The sequence below is a fragment of the Teleopsis dalmanni genome, chromosome 2 (assembly GCF_002237135.1).
Source record: "Teleopsis dalmanni isolate 2A chromosome 2, ASM223713v2, whole genome shotgun sequence".
NCBI classification, from domain to species: Eukaryota; Metazoa; Arthropoda; class Insecta; order Diptera; family Diopsidae; genus Teleopsis; species Teleopsis dalmanni.
The window spans coordinates 160,827,187-160,843,434 of NC_051847.1; the positions used below are offsets into that span (position 1 = coordinate 160,827,187).

The 16,248-nt window shown below is 27.9% G+C and overlaps 1 protein-coding gene across 2 annotated transcripts in view; it reads left to right on the plus strand.

Annotated features, from left to right (window-relative positions):
* LOC119685187 (acetylcholine receptor subunit alpha-like) overlaps positions 1-16,248 on the plus strand; it is a 31,628-nt gene that overhangs the window by 10,902 nt on the left and 4,478 nt on the right. The window contains exon 4 of one of the 2 annotated variants that reach the window (XM_038099413.1): positions 2,188-2,368. The exons of the other annotated variant lie outside the window; for it this stretch is intronic. Coding sequence (XP_037955341.1) covers positions 2,188-2,368 — 181 coding nt within the window. The remainder of the gene's footprint in view (positions 1-2,187; positions 2,369-16,248) is intronic. 2 annotated transcript variants of the gene reach the window in all.

The window sequence follows — 16,248 nt, forward strand, 5'->3', positions numbered from 1 at the left end:
TATTTAAATGTAAAAACTTAATATATATGTACTTATTTTCTGTGTGATATGTTGTTGGAAAATTATTAATCTTAAAATATATTTTTTTTTAATTTTCTCAGTATTATTATTAGAATAAATTGCAACTTCATTTAACAAATTGGCTTTGACTTCCTACAATAATTGAAATATCACTATTCTTCGAAATAGGTACTTAAGCTGGTCATTTCGATATATTGTAAGTCAAAACTTACAATATTGTTGTTTTCTCCTTAACTCTATTTATATTAAGCCAATTATTTGCTAAATTACGAGGGCGGTTGGATAAGTCAGTGACTTTTTGAATTTACTGCGCAGTTGCTCCTAATGCAAGAGTGCTGCCGTCAGCTGTAATCTAAAAGTCGGCAACTTTTTGATTTTGAGTAAGATACGTCGTTCAGTTGGTGTGTGATAGCCGTTCAAAGCAGACAACCTTGTGAATTTTTACGAAAATGGAAAAAAGTGAATTTCGTGTGCTGATTAAGATTACAGCTGACGGCAGCACTGTTGCATTTGGAGTAACTGCGCGGGAAATTCAAAAAGTCACTGACTTATCAAACCACCCTCATAGCTTATTGTATGTGTTTAATGCAGTATTCAAATAAAACTGTTTGGTTTATTTGTAATAAATATATTGTAGTATTATTTTTAAACTGCAACAATTGCAATATGTTTATATAATTTCAAACCATAGCAAACTTCAACTTAATGTATAATTTAGAATAACATGTGGATTTTAAAAACATGGAATTTTAATCAATTAGTTGTATTATTATATTCTTCTATAAAATTCAAAGTCTGATATCATTAATATAAATCCAGAAGTTATAGTGATATTAAAGATTTCTATTTTTAAATATTATAATTTCTTGTAAAATCATTTACATAAGAAAACTATTTTCTATTATTGGTGTGAAATTAATAGTCAACTATTTTAACCAATTAAAATATTACAAAATTTTTAAATATACATATTAAAATTCAATATAGATACACATATTCATTGCTACCCATAGTTATTATTCTACACGGTTCAGACACATATTATTATTATAATAAACAAAATACTGATAAAATTTTGGAACCATTTGATCGAAATTGCTTACTTTGTTAATTCTATAGTTTTGAATCGGTTAGTCTTCTGTGAATAAATAATTTATACAAGTTAGGTTAGGTTATATCGGCGATTCCTGGTGTATCCACTTAGGTCTATTTGCCCATTGTGTAACCGTATATGTAGGAAAAAGTCAGGGTTTAAAACTACCTAGAATTTTTAGCGAAGCTTAAAATGCTAAATAATCTATATAAATAATAATAATAATAATATATGTGATATCATTGTTATATGTAAATACATGTTCTTTATTAATATGCTCTGATAATTTGAAAATTATAAATATTTTCAAATTAAAATAAAGTAAAATTTTATATTAAATATTTAATTAAGGTTGCTTACAATATGTTGTCATTCTTTTAAAAATTTGCTCAAATTTGTACTAACTGTAGTTAATACATAAATTTATTTGTGTGAGTGTTTTTGACTATTTTTAAATCACTCAATAATATAAATCATTTCAGATGATCACGTTATGATTTGGAAATATTTCATATTGAAGTTATATGCGAAATTTTAATAAGCACTATGTACTGATTATTTTCATATTTCGCATTAAATTGCTTTAAAATATTTTACAAAAACAAAAATCTCACCCTACAATGCTATTGGGTTTGTATACTTCTGTACCAGTTAACAGACTCTGTTATTGTTTTCTATAACGCTGTATATGAATACAAGACTAAGCAACATGCTGCAAACATGCAGCGCTTTCATTATTTTTAGTACTATGTTTAGTACTAATGCAAAATGGTTTTATAGCAAGAAGTGGAATTGTATATTCTAGAGATTATGATATTTACTAAATATAATTTTTTTTTAAACTGTAAAACTGCAATAAATGAGAAAAATATTTAAAATTGATTGCTTTTCCCTTCAAAAAAAAAGAAGAAATGAATGATTTATATTTAATTACAATTTTTAATTACATAAATCATATATTTTTTCTTTTTTAATGCGCTTTGAGTTAGAAACGTGTTCTGACAAACTCCGTTCATATATATATAGTTATATCTTAGTCATTTATTGAGGACATTGTTCAAAATATTTTTCAGTGCTGATGGCCATTATGAAGTTACACTTATGACTAAAGCAACAGTCCATTACTATGGATTGGTAATATGGCAACCACCTGCCGTTTATAAGTCGTCTTGTTCAATTGATGTTGAATATTTTCCATATGACGTACAGACGTGCATCTTAAAATTAGGAAGTTGGACTTATGATGGTTTCAAGGTGCTTCAGAAGTTTTTTACTTAAATTATATAAAAAAGATCAATATGTGTGTAATCATATGTTTATATATATATATATATATGCATCTATTTTATGTTTACATAGAGCACAATTAGCATTTGTAAATATACATGGGTATGCATAATAACGTGTATATATATAAATGTTTATTTATATTTAAACATATTATATAGGTACTAGGTGTATATGAATATATATATACATATGAATATATATTTATTTATATATATAGTATAATATATATTTATATATATATATGTAATAATAATAATATATATTTATAATATATATAGAAAATCGATTTTATAAATCTAACATTTTTATTCTATAAGACTGGGAATGCGACCTTAGAGTTAACAATTTTAGTTTTGTAGAATTTCAGTGTAAAGTTTTTTTCACTTTTAATTTCTGTAAAACTATGTAAGTTTAATGTTATTAATAGCTTTAAAGCATAACTGTAGTAAGCTATACCTCATTTTTGGAAAACTGTATTCACGAAATAATATATTATTGTTATGTTCATAATTAATTTGTTACTCAATGACTGCTTTTATTGATATGATCGTTCTTATATCCACGAATGTAATTTTTTTATACATACTAAAAAACGAAAAATTAAATTATAGTTATAGAAAGTGTTATGTTTATTAGTTTTACGTTTAACTTTAATTTTGGTATGCAATTTATTTTATATAACTATATTAAAAATGTCTAATGGGAATGTGTTCTGTTATTTATAATATGAATATTGCATTATATAAAATAGCATTCTATTTATTTGCTCTTAATTAACATATGTGTTGTTAAAAACTTGTTAAATTATATGGAATGAATTTTAAAGTTTATGCTGCCTTTCTAGAAATCTTAAATTTTTCATATACTAAATTTGTTATACTAGCATGATATATATTGAATTGAATTGTATTTTCTTCAACTTAAGTACATATTATATTTAAGTTATATTATAACAAAAAGTTTTGTATGGAGTTATGTATTTATATCGTTATTTATTTCAATTTATAAATTTAGGATATTGATTCAATCACAATCAATAAACCTTTAATCGGCATAACTAAAAAAAACTGCAAAATTTTTCCGTGATTAGTGTGATCTTTAAATTAGTCGCTAACTGTAATCGCTTGCTGCACTAATAACCTAGATTTATATTTAATTAAAATTGTGTATTGTCTCCTATTTCAAATCTTTATATCCATTTCATTCATTATATAATGCAGACTTTTATTTTAATATTGATGACCGTAATAATTGTATTAACAGAGACTTAAGTTCGTTGTTTCTGTTGTCATTTTAAAACTGATACTATTTTAATTAATTGCAAAAATATTATTCATAAACCAAATGAAGCAATATTTAATTTATGAAAAATATTAAGTTACTTAATACCATAAAAGAAACATGTTACGCTGTTTTGAAGATGCAAAACAGCATTTTCTCTTGTACGTGTACTATGTTCAGACACACCCTCATTTCGCAAAAATCTTAATTTCATCTTCGTTTCAGCGAAATTAAGTTGTTTTTTTCATACAAAATTCAGTTTTGAGATTAGAATGAAATTAAGAAAAATGGCCTTAATTTCTTTCAAACGAAGGCTGAAATAAAGGGACGTTTCGAGTGCAACTATGTGTAAGATAAATTTTAAGCAAAAGATAAAATTGAGATAACGAAAAAGTCAACTGTCAGTGACAGTTGACTTCACTAAAATCGGGAAAATATTTTGAAATTTTTAAATTTGAATATAGAGAAAACTGTGACTGTTATTAATTTCAAATAAAATGAAAAATAATAATTCACATACCTGAAATCCGCTAAAGCTATTAAAATTATGCAATTCTTTATAGTTATAATAATAAACCTTTAAAATTTCCCAGATACAAATGGTGTTTGGAGCATGTAATATTTAACATTCGATTTGTAAACAAAAAACATATGATTTCCTTAATTTGGGGTAGTAAGAACACTTTCGAAATTAACTTTATTTCATTTTTACGAAATTAAGAAAATTTGGCTGTCTGAACGTAGTATAATATTCTGCCACAATTATTAACTTACAATGAAGATTATTGATATTTTTGATAATCTGAGGTTCAAAATTCGTGTTTGTATTTAGCATTTTATTCACATTTAAAATTTTTAAAGTAAGTTTTATTAAGGATTCCAGAAAATAAAAAAATTATCATTAATAAAATTTATACTCATAATTTTTTCTGTTACGTTTTATGCGTTAATATTTAATCTGCGTTAATATTTAAAATTGGTTAAAATTAATAAAAAAATAGTATTGATCGCGGTACAATATTTTCCATATTCATGTATTAAAAACTCTTCCGCATAATTGGATTCTATATTGTCAATTTGACAATTTTCAATTGACAGTTGACAAAAACAATTTAGTGAGATTAGAGATAGAATAGCTTTTTGTTCTCCATATGCTATCACAAGTTTTAACTGCAATAAATTTTTTACAGTTTTTTTTAATATCAGATTTTCTTTCTGTATTTTGTAGTTGTTGTTGTTTTTGCACATCTGCATTTTGTATTTGTAAATTTATTTTTTCATGCTCAATAAATGTTTAAATTGCCTATTTTTTTTATCCACAATTTTCTTTGAATTAAATTTATTAAATAAATAATGTTTTATGTAAATTTATTTTTATGCATCTTATAAATAAATTTTATTTTTGATAAAAACTACGAAAATTTTAGCACAAACGCGTCTCTTTAACCACAAACACTCTAATATGAAAAGGTCAAAAATAAAGTTATTCTATTTTGTTAGTTTGCTTTAAAATATGAATTACACAATACATTTTGGAAAATGGAAAATTAAAAACAAGAAATGTTTAATAAAGTTTACTTGAAGCCCACTTTTAAACACATTTATGTCTAGTCTACTAAGTGTGTTTACAAGTGCCTAATCTAAATAACGATAACTGGTACAGAAGAACATTAAAAAATTAAAATACTGACCGCGGATGTGAATAACATTATTGAATATTAAATATTATTAACAATAGCAGTATATATTTTACAGACCTGCCTCAATAAATAGGTATATTATAAATACAAAATTGGTCAGAAACATTTCAAATATGTTAAAGCACCATTTTTAAAAATATCAGTTTTGAAACCCCATAATTTTTAAGCCAAGTATATTGAAGTAGCGTTGGGTACCTAGTGGCGCATTAAGTTCCCTTGGTCGTTGTGTTTAAAAATCACAAATAAATCTAAACAACATATACCAATCGTTAAATAGCGATCCGCAGTGCATAATAATTTTGTATATTGAAGTCATTTACTTTTCGACATCTCACAATTCCTTATTCTGATACACCTTTGAGTATGCATATTAAAACTTATTATCAGTGTCTGTAAACAGACAGACTGAGCTATGCTAATACAAAAGTTACACAAACACTGTTATTCAACTTTCAGTCCAAAAACATGTATAGAAGTATTGAAAGTATAGCGAGTTTCTGTACGCGAACGTAATTGATATACAGAGGCTATATTTAAATTTCAAAATTATTTATTGAGTCTACTTATTTTCTTTATCAGAAAACTGAAATTTCTTCTTTGAATAAAATTTTCTTTCTTTTATTTTACAAGTTTTAATGTTGTCAATATACTTAAATAATAATCCAGTTTACTGTGATTATTTAGAATATGAACAGCTACAAAAGTATATACCAACTTCGTTAAAATTAGCTAGAACATAGTTTGTTTTTAGGACAGAAGCATTTGTTTTATTGCATTTTCTTTAAAGCCTAGTACTTTTAATAAAATTAAAAATGGGCGGCTCTATCCCATACGATTCTTGCATTTCTTGTCTTAATTCCTTCAAAAAATTCTTATGTGTATTAACTTATAATATATAGGTATATATATCTTTAACTTTCAACTGTTAATACTATATGATGATTGTAAAAAAATGTAAATAAAGAGTATATAATCTAATGTATCTATAGATATTAATACAATATGTATATATAAATATATATATATACATTACACTATATACTCTTTATTTACATTTTTATACAATCATCATTTCCCCCATGTTGTACAACATCTTCACGTCTGACATCCCAATGCTAAATCCCTCGGTGCTATCCTTATACGCAGATGACACTTGCTTGTTATATTACGATAAACTTGCCAGAAATGTGACCATCACGCTGCAGGAGCATGTTAATCTCATTTTGGAGTTCCAGAAATGGAAAATAAAAATTAACAATGATAAAATTAAAGCCCTATTTATTACTCGTAAACACAAGCAACATCCACCAAGAGTAGAGTCGGTGACATCGCGATTAATTGGGAGGAGAGCATTAAATACTTAGGAATCGCATTTGATAAACGGTTCACTTGGCACAAGTACATACAAGTCAAAAGAAGTAGATGCGTAAAAACACTGCACTGCTTACAACCACTTTTCAAACACAACAACCTTAGCGTGAAGAACAGAAAGCTGATCTACAACCAGATAATTAGACCAGCACTACTTTATGGGTGTGTCGCGTATAGCAAAGCTGCTGACTCTACTATCCAAAAGTTACAAGTTGCTAAAAGTCAGGCTCTCCGAATGCTCTTCAAAGTACCATGGTACATCCATATGAATGACATACTAACAGACCTTAGAATAGATCCGATCAAAAAATACACAAGGGACAGAGCTCTGAAGCTATATGCGAAAACCGACAGGTTGTCCTACTTAGCACTATCTAATCTCAGAGTAATTACTAACCGCATGGGGCGGTACGCAAATCTTAGATCAATCATTGAATAATCACGAAGATTATCAGGAATACTCGAATTAGTCAGTGAGATGGGAGGGACTCTGCAGAATCTGCCCAGCTACCATATCATAGAGTAAAAGTGCCCAGATGTACTAACTCGGAAAAAAAGACTTAACATAACATAACAATCATCATATAGTATTAACAGTTGAAAGTTAAAAAAATATAAAATATTAATAATAATAATTGCATTTCTTCTGTATAAAAAATTTTTTTGCAATTATTTTACAACATTTCAACCATTTTATAAATCTATTAGATTAAATTAATATAGCATGGTATTTTGAAAATATCTACATCGAACTATTTCATTACTGGGCATATCCCCATAAAACGTTGTAGTTGTTCTACTTCAAATAAAGTCGGTAGTTAGCTAAAGTTCTACCTTTGCCTTCTATTTCTATTTAGCCGTAAAAAGTCAGCGATTACTTTCTATGAAAACTATATTGCATTTAATTTATTATTTCGTTCAACTCAATTCGATAGTCTTTTATTAACAATTTCCATCTGAATCTCAGATTGATTTTGGTTTAGTATGTGGGTGTAATAACACTTATTATAAAAAAGTTTCTATGTGAACGTTGTTTAACATTCTGTTATATATCCTTTCAAGTTCATAAAAAAATAAGTAAATGAAGAACATTTTGAATATCCTTTATATTACATTAATATAAACTTCGCCTTCGTCATCTGTGTTTCACAATGTGATATATGATAGATGAACGCTATTACTTTTACTGGGTAATTGAAAATAACTTTATAATTATATGCTGTGAATCTTATTTCTTTATGTATATGTTTTAACATACATACATAACGTATTCCTTTTATTTAACATATTTACATTCATAGTCAAATTTATAGTCGTAGTATTTCAAAATTTTATAATCACACACGTGATTATATGCATTATTTATTTGTTTACTATTACTGTTAAGACACGTTCGGTATTTATTCCTAATTTGGTCTCACAACTGTATTTTGAGGACTTCCAATCTACAACTGTAGATCCGTGATATTTGTGTTTCAAGATCCATAAGAACCACGAAAGTACAATATAAGCCACCAATTAGTCTTCCATTCAATTCTAAGAAGACATGAGCTTAAAAAAATTCAAATAATTTCTGACCAGGCGCATCTTCAGAATGTCTTGTAGATACTTCTGGTTTAACAAAATGTCTACATTTCGTATATGTGACTTTATTCTCAATTTATTTTAGCATTACTAACATCTTCCTGCGAAACGATGGCCGTAACAAATAGTTTCCATTGAACTCTGTCTAACGCAAGACGTTTTGTTTCACTCCAGCTCTTTCCAGCGTTTCTTAATTCGGCTTCAGTTTGTCTCTTCCAAGTATTGTGCGGACGCTCTGGTCTTCTACTGCTTTCACGATTGAAATCTGACTTTTCTTGCGATATCATCAGCGGGTTTTCTTAAAGTATGGCCAAGCCATCTGTATTTCCGCATCATTATTTCATCAGTTATAAGAGGCTGATTCGTTCTAATCCAGAGCTCGTTATTGGTTATGGTTGCTGGCCAGAATACATGAAGAATGCGTCATAGACAGCGATTGGCAAAGGCTTGCAGCTGTTGTGTGTCGCTTGCCGTTAGGTTCCAACTTTCACCACCACATAGTAAATGCAAATATTCGAAATGTGACTTCCCAGATAGCAGAAACTTTGTACATCTTCGATGTAGGTGCCATTAAATTGGAAATTCGTTGAGCAGTTTGAATTCAGACGCATAGACTTGGTTTTACTGTCATCCGCGTAATCAAGGTCAGTAAGTTTGTTTTGAAGACCGAATGAGATGCCGTGATCTGCGCTCATAGCTTCCGACATAACCACATCTAAGATTATATTAAATAGAATAGGAGAAAGAATGCAGCCTTGTCGAACGCCACACTTAATTTGAATTTGCCCGCTGAGACGCCCTTCGTGAAGTACTGAGCAGTGCGCGTCAGAATACAAGCCTTTTACTAAATTTCTTAATTTGCTCGGTATGCCTTTACATTCTAATGCGGACCAGATGGCGGTATGGGGAAGAGTATCGAATGCACGTTTAAAGTCGATAAACAAGAGATATAGAGGAGATCGCCATTCGCTACACAGTTCAATGATGTTTCGAAGGCTGTGTATGTGGTCGGCACATGATCGATTTGGCCAAAATCCAGCTTGCAATAATCTATCAAAGGTTACCTTTCTTTGGTAGATTATTAATGATGCCGTCTTTAAGATTGGGCGGTAAGGACTCTTGGGACCAGAAGTTGTTAACAATTTGTTGAATAATTTGAGTAGCTGAACTTTTGTCTGCTTTGAGCAGTTCGGGGGCAATATTGTGCGAACCAGCGAACTTAAGCTGAGTATTGCTGCCTCAATTTCACTGATGTTAGGCACGTCTGTGTTTATATCATTGCTAGCAACATGTTCATCGTGTCTAGTACATAGTTTCTGCTGAAGATTGGTGTTGTTTCCTACTAGGAGGTTTCTGTGGTGATCTTCTCATACTTTTAGATGATCTTCGGTAGAGTGTACTAATTCGCCCCTGGTATTTTTGATTGGCTTTGCAATCCTGTGTATATGTCCCATCATAGCTTTGGTGATGTTGTGTAAGTCTTTGAGCTTATGTGATTCGTTGGCTTTTTGGCCTTTTGTTCTTAATTGTCGAGCCATCTGCGCTCAACCGCTCTAGCGTTGCGTTTAACTTTGCGGTTGATAATACTGTAGTTGGCTTGTGCCTGCTACTTTGTTTGATGTGTTCTTGCCCTGTTAACCGTTTCTTTTTCTCCTTTGCGCGCTTTTAAAAGATTCCATGTATGCTTGGTGATCCACGGATTATTTACGTTGAGGGTTACCGACACTTTGTTGTGCTGCTTCAGTAAAGGCGTTCCCAATAAGTTTCGGCTTCAAAAATGTCTTCTTCTAGTGGCGAGGGATTAGGGATTTGGGCCGTAAAAAAAGACTGATAATTATTTTGGACAATAGGGTTGTCGAGTTTGGTGAGGTCGAAGCGTTTCCTTTTGAATTGTGGCTTTTTAATGACCGCATTTAATTTAAGTTGTAGTCCACTCATTGGTATATGGTGGTCAGTAGCCATGTCTGCACTTCTTTTATTTCTGACATCTCATAATGAATGTCTCAACATATTGCTGATGGCAATGTGGTCGATTTGATTTTCTGTTGTATGATCTGGGAAAACCCAAGTGACTTTATATAATGTTTGTGCGGAAAGAGACTACCGCCTATGGTGAGGCCCATGGCATGTTTACCCGTCACTTCTTTTCTTTCATTGTTATCTGACCCAATTTGTGCGTTAAAATCTCCCATGACGAGCCTTATTTCACCTCTAGGGCAGTTATTTAGAACAGAGTATAGGGAATCGTATAAATTCTCCTTAACTTGTGGGCCCACCGGCTCACAAGTCCAGTAGGCGCGTAACACTATAGGATGAAGAAATCATATAATAGATGTATATTTTTTAGTCCGTAAAGGTAATGTGGTAATACATCAAACAATTTTTATGTTTATATTTATTTTTGATTAGATTTTTGTTAACCTACTTAAAAGGCTTTCTAAACTTAAATCAATGTTACTAAATTTGTTACCATATAAATTGTTTAATATAGTATAAACATTAATTTTATCATACATAAGGGAGCCCTTTTTATTAAATGTCCATTTGTTATCGATTTTTATTTTGCTATTTTTAAGTCTAATGCGGTGAGTTTTATTAATCTACTGAATCAGTAGATTGGGGATCTACTGCTGGGCCTTTATCTTTAATTTCAGTAAGTGCACCAATGATTTCTGTCGCATATAATTTTTACCGATGAAACTTTTGTCTTGGATATATCAATTTTTCCTTCATAGTGTTTCAATGGTTTTTTTGGTGAGTGTTCTCTCGTAAGAACATTGAAAACAACTTTTTTTCAATAGTCCTACGATGACGCAGTTATTCTTTTTAATTCCTTTTGGACTGTTCTATATTGATGTCATAGTTTAAACTTTTTTGAAGATTAATTAAACTGACGTTTATAGATTATTTTGAATGTATTTTATAATATTTATTCACAATATCAAAATCTAATGCCAACGGTAGCAGTTCATCAACTGTTATCAAATTTAAATTAAAGAATTCCGACAGAGAAAAAAGTGCTAAAACAATATTGTTAACCAGAGAACTGCAGAGAGTCAAAGTTTTAATTCATAGCTTTATAAAAAGAAAGTACACATGCGTATAAATATTTGCTCATATACTACTCATACTCACAATATAAATGATTCATGAGTATTTTCGTTAATGAGTGTCGGTGATAATGAATCATTGGCACGAGAGTGCGACCAATTTTCTAAATAGAGAAACGTACAATCAGAAGTACTTATTATGTACTCGAGTTGTATGAATCAATGAGTGTACTCATCAATTATGAGTGAAGGTAATGATTTCCTTATGCGTGAGCGCCATCTGAGCACTGTAGTTTGCTAAACAAAAAAAGTGTTTGTGTTTTTATTCATTTTGTGTTCTGATGTTATGCTTTAGGTGTTCGTTGTTGTTGTTAGCAATATAAATGCATGTATTTTGTTTGTGTTTTTGAATATTATATGTACTTTAAATTAATGGTTGTGTAGGTTGATATTATATTTACTATTATTTCAAGTTAATATACCAAATTTCCTTTATAAAAAGTACAACTAAATAAATAATTGAAATTTAATAGATCAATAAATAAATTGAATAATATGTTTACTTTTTAAATTGTCGAAGTAAACAATTACATTCAAAGATGCTGTTAAAAAAATTCCTTTTTTTTATAAGTTTTTTGAAATACAAACTTTATTTAAAGAATATATAATAAATATTCAAATGAAATAAGATTTATTTGCAGAAGTACTTTCCGTTAATAGTTTTATTTCAATATTTCAAGCTTAATGACAACATGTTAAATATGTTTTCCATAATACACGAATATATGTGCAGTAAATAATACTAGGAAAATTTTTACTGACTGTGACGTAATACTCATGAATGATTCATATCAAAATCACTTGCATCATTTTTGTGTCCAGTATAAGTATTAAAGAATATTATATGAGAAGAGTATAAATCATTATAAGTACTTTTATTTTTATGTATGAGTCAGGTGGATTCGAATATACGAAAAAGAGAGTCAGACTAAGTATAAGTGAAATACAGCCAATCACTCCAATATTACTCGAGCGGTTAGTACTCATTGTTGTTCTCTGTTGTATATTTAATAAAACACAATACGTGGACATAAAGGTCTTAAAATAATGAATATTGTGGCAGATTCAACAAACTTTAAATATCTTGTCTGATAATACAGTAACAAGGAAAGTGGTATATTTTAAATATTTTGGAGTTCTTGGCAAGTGATATCAAAATTTATTGTATTGAAATAACAACATATTTGAAATTAAAATATTTTGCAATAATATAATAATGATAATGAAGTATAAAGATAATATAATACAATATCATAACGATAAAAAGAAATAAAATCAATGTATTTTTGTTCGCGAGTTTCGTTGACTGATTCAGTTTCTTTGTTATTGGCCGCAATTTCTTTTGCATTTAGCTAATTCTACTTATGAAAAACTGTATTTCGTTATAAATTCTTTTGCTTGATTTTTATTTGATATCGGTTTCGAACTCTGTTGTGAAGTTACGAGCTTCTCATATGTTAAGTATCAGGCATGCCTTCCTTGGTTTTGTGTTAGTTCATTAACAATGTGACATCATTAACAACGTTCGCAGTACCTGAATTTAGGAAACATTCTTCTCCAGTCACTTGTTCTTGAAACAACTCGTGAACCATCTCATCTATGTCGTCTATTTTGTTTTTATTTAAGCGAGCAACGTTTAGATTCGAAAGAAAGGCCATTTTTAAGTAAATTTCATGTCAATATCTTTACTGGTTCAAAAAAATGCAATTTTGATCGTCTAATTTCTGTTTTCTGTTCACATAAAAATATTTCTAATTTACTGATATACAAGTGACGATGTCTCTTCATTTGTTTATTGGTTTTGACATATATGTAAAGAAATATGGCCGATAACATGCAATATAGACTTAATAAATAGAAAAAGCAGGAATAACTAAATCATTTAGATCTCTAATATTAAATAAAATTTTTGAGCAAAAAATGTTCTATTCTCTTTTAATTGAAAGTAGAACTTTTCAATATGCTTTTTCTAAAAGCGTTTCTGTATTTCTTAAATACTAAATAAAGTTATGGTCTCATTTTTATGATTACATATATATATATATTAATATATTAATACAATATAATTATAATATTAATATAATAATACATATATAATAACATTTACATAATATAATATATAATAATAAGAATATATTATAGTACATATAACAATTCTAATAAAAACTGTTATAAATTTTTTTGTTGACGATTAGATTTCGTAAGCTATTATAGTGCAGTTTTGGTGTAAATTTTGTTTAATCAAAAATTTAGTGTTGTTCCATCTACAAACAACTTGCTTCAGTTTTAATAGCCTTTCCCGTAGCCTAATAAACACAAACAAACAGTGTTATATGAATTTAACTCAGGTCAAAAAAGTTTCCTTCAAATCTATTATATCCTTTCTAAACTTATTTAAATAAACGGTAAAATTTATAATATAATTAATATATATAAAAGGGTCTTTCAAATGTTGTGAACAAATTTTATGCTTACTTTAGGTATCTATATAATGGAATTATATCTGACAAAAATCTTTGCAGAGATTTTTATTTTTTTTCCTATTATAAATCAGTATGCTACAGTATCTCGTGAATTTAATAAGTAATTTTTAATTTAAATAATTTTGGTCCACAGTATTTACTTATTTTATTCACACTTTCTGCATATAATATATATAAATAACGTACTAATTAAAAAATAACAATTCAACACAATATTATAGACTATTTGCAATTCTAAATTTTTGATGATTTATTTTAATGTACTAGAAATAAGTATAGAATATGTTTATAATACTTTGTATGTATATAGAGCAGAAGTGATTGTAACTGGCAACAATTATTTTCTCAATTACTTCTTCTTAAAACTAACAACCATAAGATGAAATTGTTCATAAGAAGTGCAAAGTAGTCGACAATTTGTATATTGTTCTATATCGTTTCTTGAATTATCAAAGCAATTAAGTTAATTACTACTTAAGTTTCTGTAACTGCGAGTCATAGCATAGAGATGTATGTTACATCTTATTGATCATAGTATCATTGTGTTTAACACATTCATCTGAACAACTGAATTAAACAGACACGGGTGTTCTGAGTTTCTACTCGACAAAGTACAAAGCATGACCACTAATTTTGAAGTGTGTTTTAATTATATTAAAAATATATATGTTTGTAGAATAAAATGCTTTTAGTTAACAAATTTTTATTTTTGCATGTCAATAAGAGCTAAAGATAAAAGATAAAAGAAAATTTTTTCTTAATTAATTATAAGAATCATTCTATATTCCAAGGATTGGTACGCCAAGAGAATTATTTTGCACATAAAAATTTAATCGGAATTTGTTTATATATAAAAAATACAAAGCATTTTAATTTTTAAAGCAATAATAAAAACCCATGTGTTTAAATATTTCTACTATGTTATATTCTATCTTTGCGAAAACATTCTTTTGCGAAAAAATAAAATATATGTATACTTGGAATATGAGCAAAGGGAACTTAGTTTGAAATATGAATTTGAATTTGAATCTGATTCTGAATCTGAAATCAAATTAGAAATTTTAGCTTAAATTGTAAATTCTTAATAACTAATACAATTATACAGTAGAGCCAGAAAGATCTAATATTGAAATAGATCGACCTTAAAAAATTTTTTATTTGAAAATAATGATCAATCAGCATCAATTTTTAATGTAGTTTTTTATTCAAACCTGAAAACAATTAATTATTTTATGGTCGATATTAATTTTATATATTTTATATATATAACCAACTCTTTTTTTACACTGTAGATACATTCTGTGCAAAAAGTTATTTAAAACAACTTTTAAAAACTGTATTAAATAAAAAAAATTACTGTATATGGTTTTAAAAATCCAAGTAAAAATATTATGAAAATCCGTGTTGTAATAATTTATATAAATTTATAGATATAGTTAATAATGCAGATTAGATTAAATTATTAAGAAACAATTTAAATGCATGAGTTGTTTCTTTGTTTTTTGAATGGTTTTTTGATCAGCAGGTAAGTCCAACACATTTAGCAACTTTAAATTAACTAAAGGTTCTTATTCCTTAAAATAATGTAGTGTAATTTTTATTTGCTAATGCATTTTTAGTTCTTAAAGTTAGTGGATTTCAAACGCACGTTTTATCGATGAATCAAGCTAATTCGAACTGATTGTCAAATGCAATATTTATTTTTTTAAGTAGTTCTGGTAGTCACTTCCTAAAAATAATAATGTTTACCAACAGATGTAGTTCCTTCAGTTTTCTACAATTGGACTGCAAGTAAGTATGCTTAATTGCGTTTGCAATTTGTGTTAGAAAAGACAATGCATTCAAAAAATATAGTCGCAAATCGTGTTATTTGAAATCGTTAAAAAAATCAATGTAAAAGGAGAGTTGGGTATAGATGAATTAAATGTTTAAGTACATTTATATATTATTAGTAAGGGACTAGAGATTTAAAAATTTTAATACAAATACATTTTTTTTAAATAAACTTACAAATACATTTAAATTATGTGATTATTAGCAAAAAAATATTTAACATACTATTAATTTAACATAATTTAACACACTATTAATAAATTAGATTTTTAATGAAAGTATAACAAAATCCTGGCTTTTCCACTGTAATTATATGTATGACATATCTCTGCTTTATAGTATTTTTATATAATTATTAGAGGCAAATTTTTATATATTATATTAAACTAAATTGATAATTCAGTCAATTTTATATTTATGTGAGATCTTCTACCCGAAAAACTAAATATAACATCTTTTTGTATGAAACTATATAACAGCAA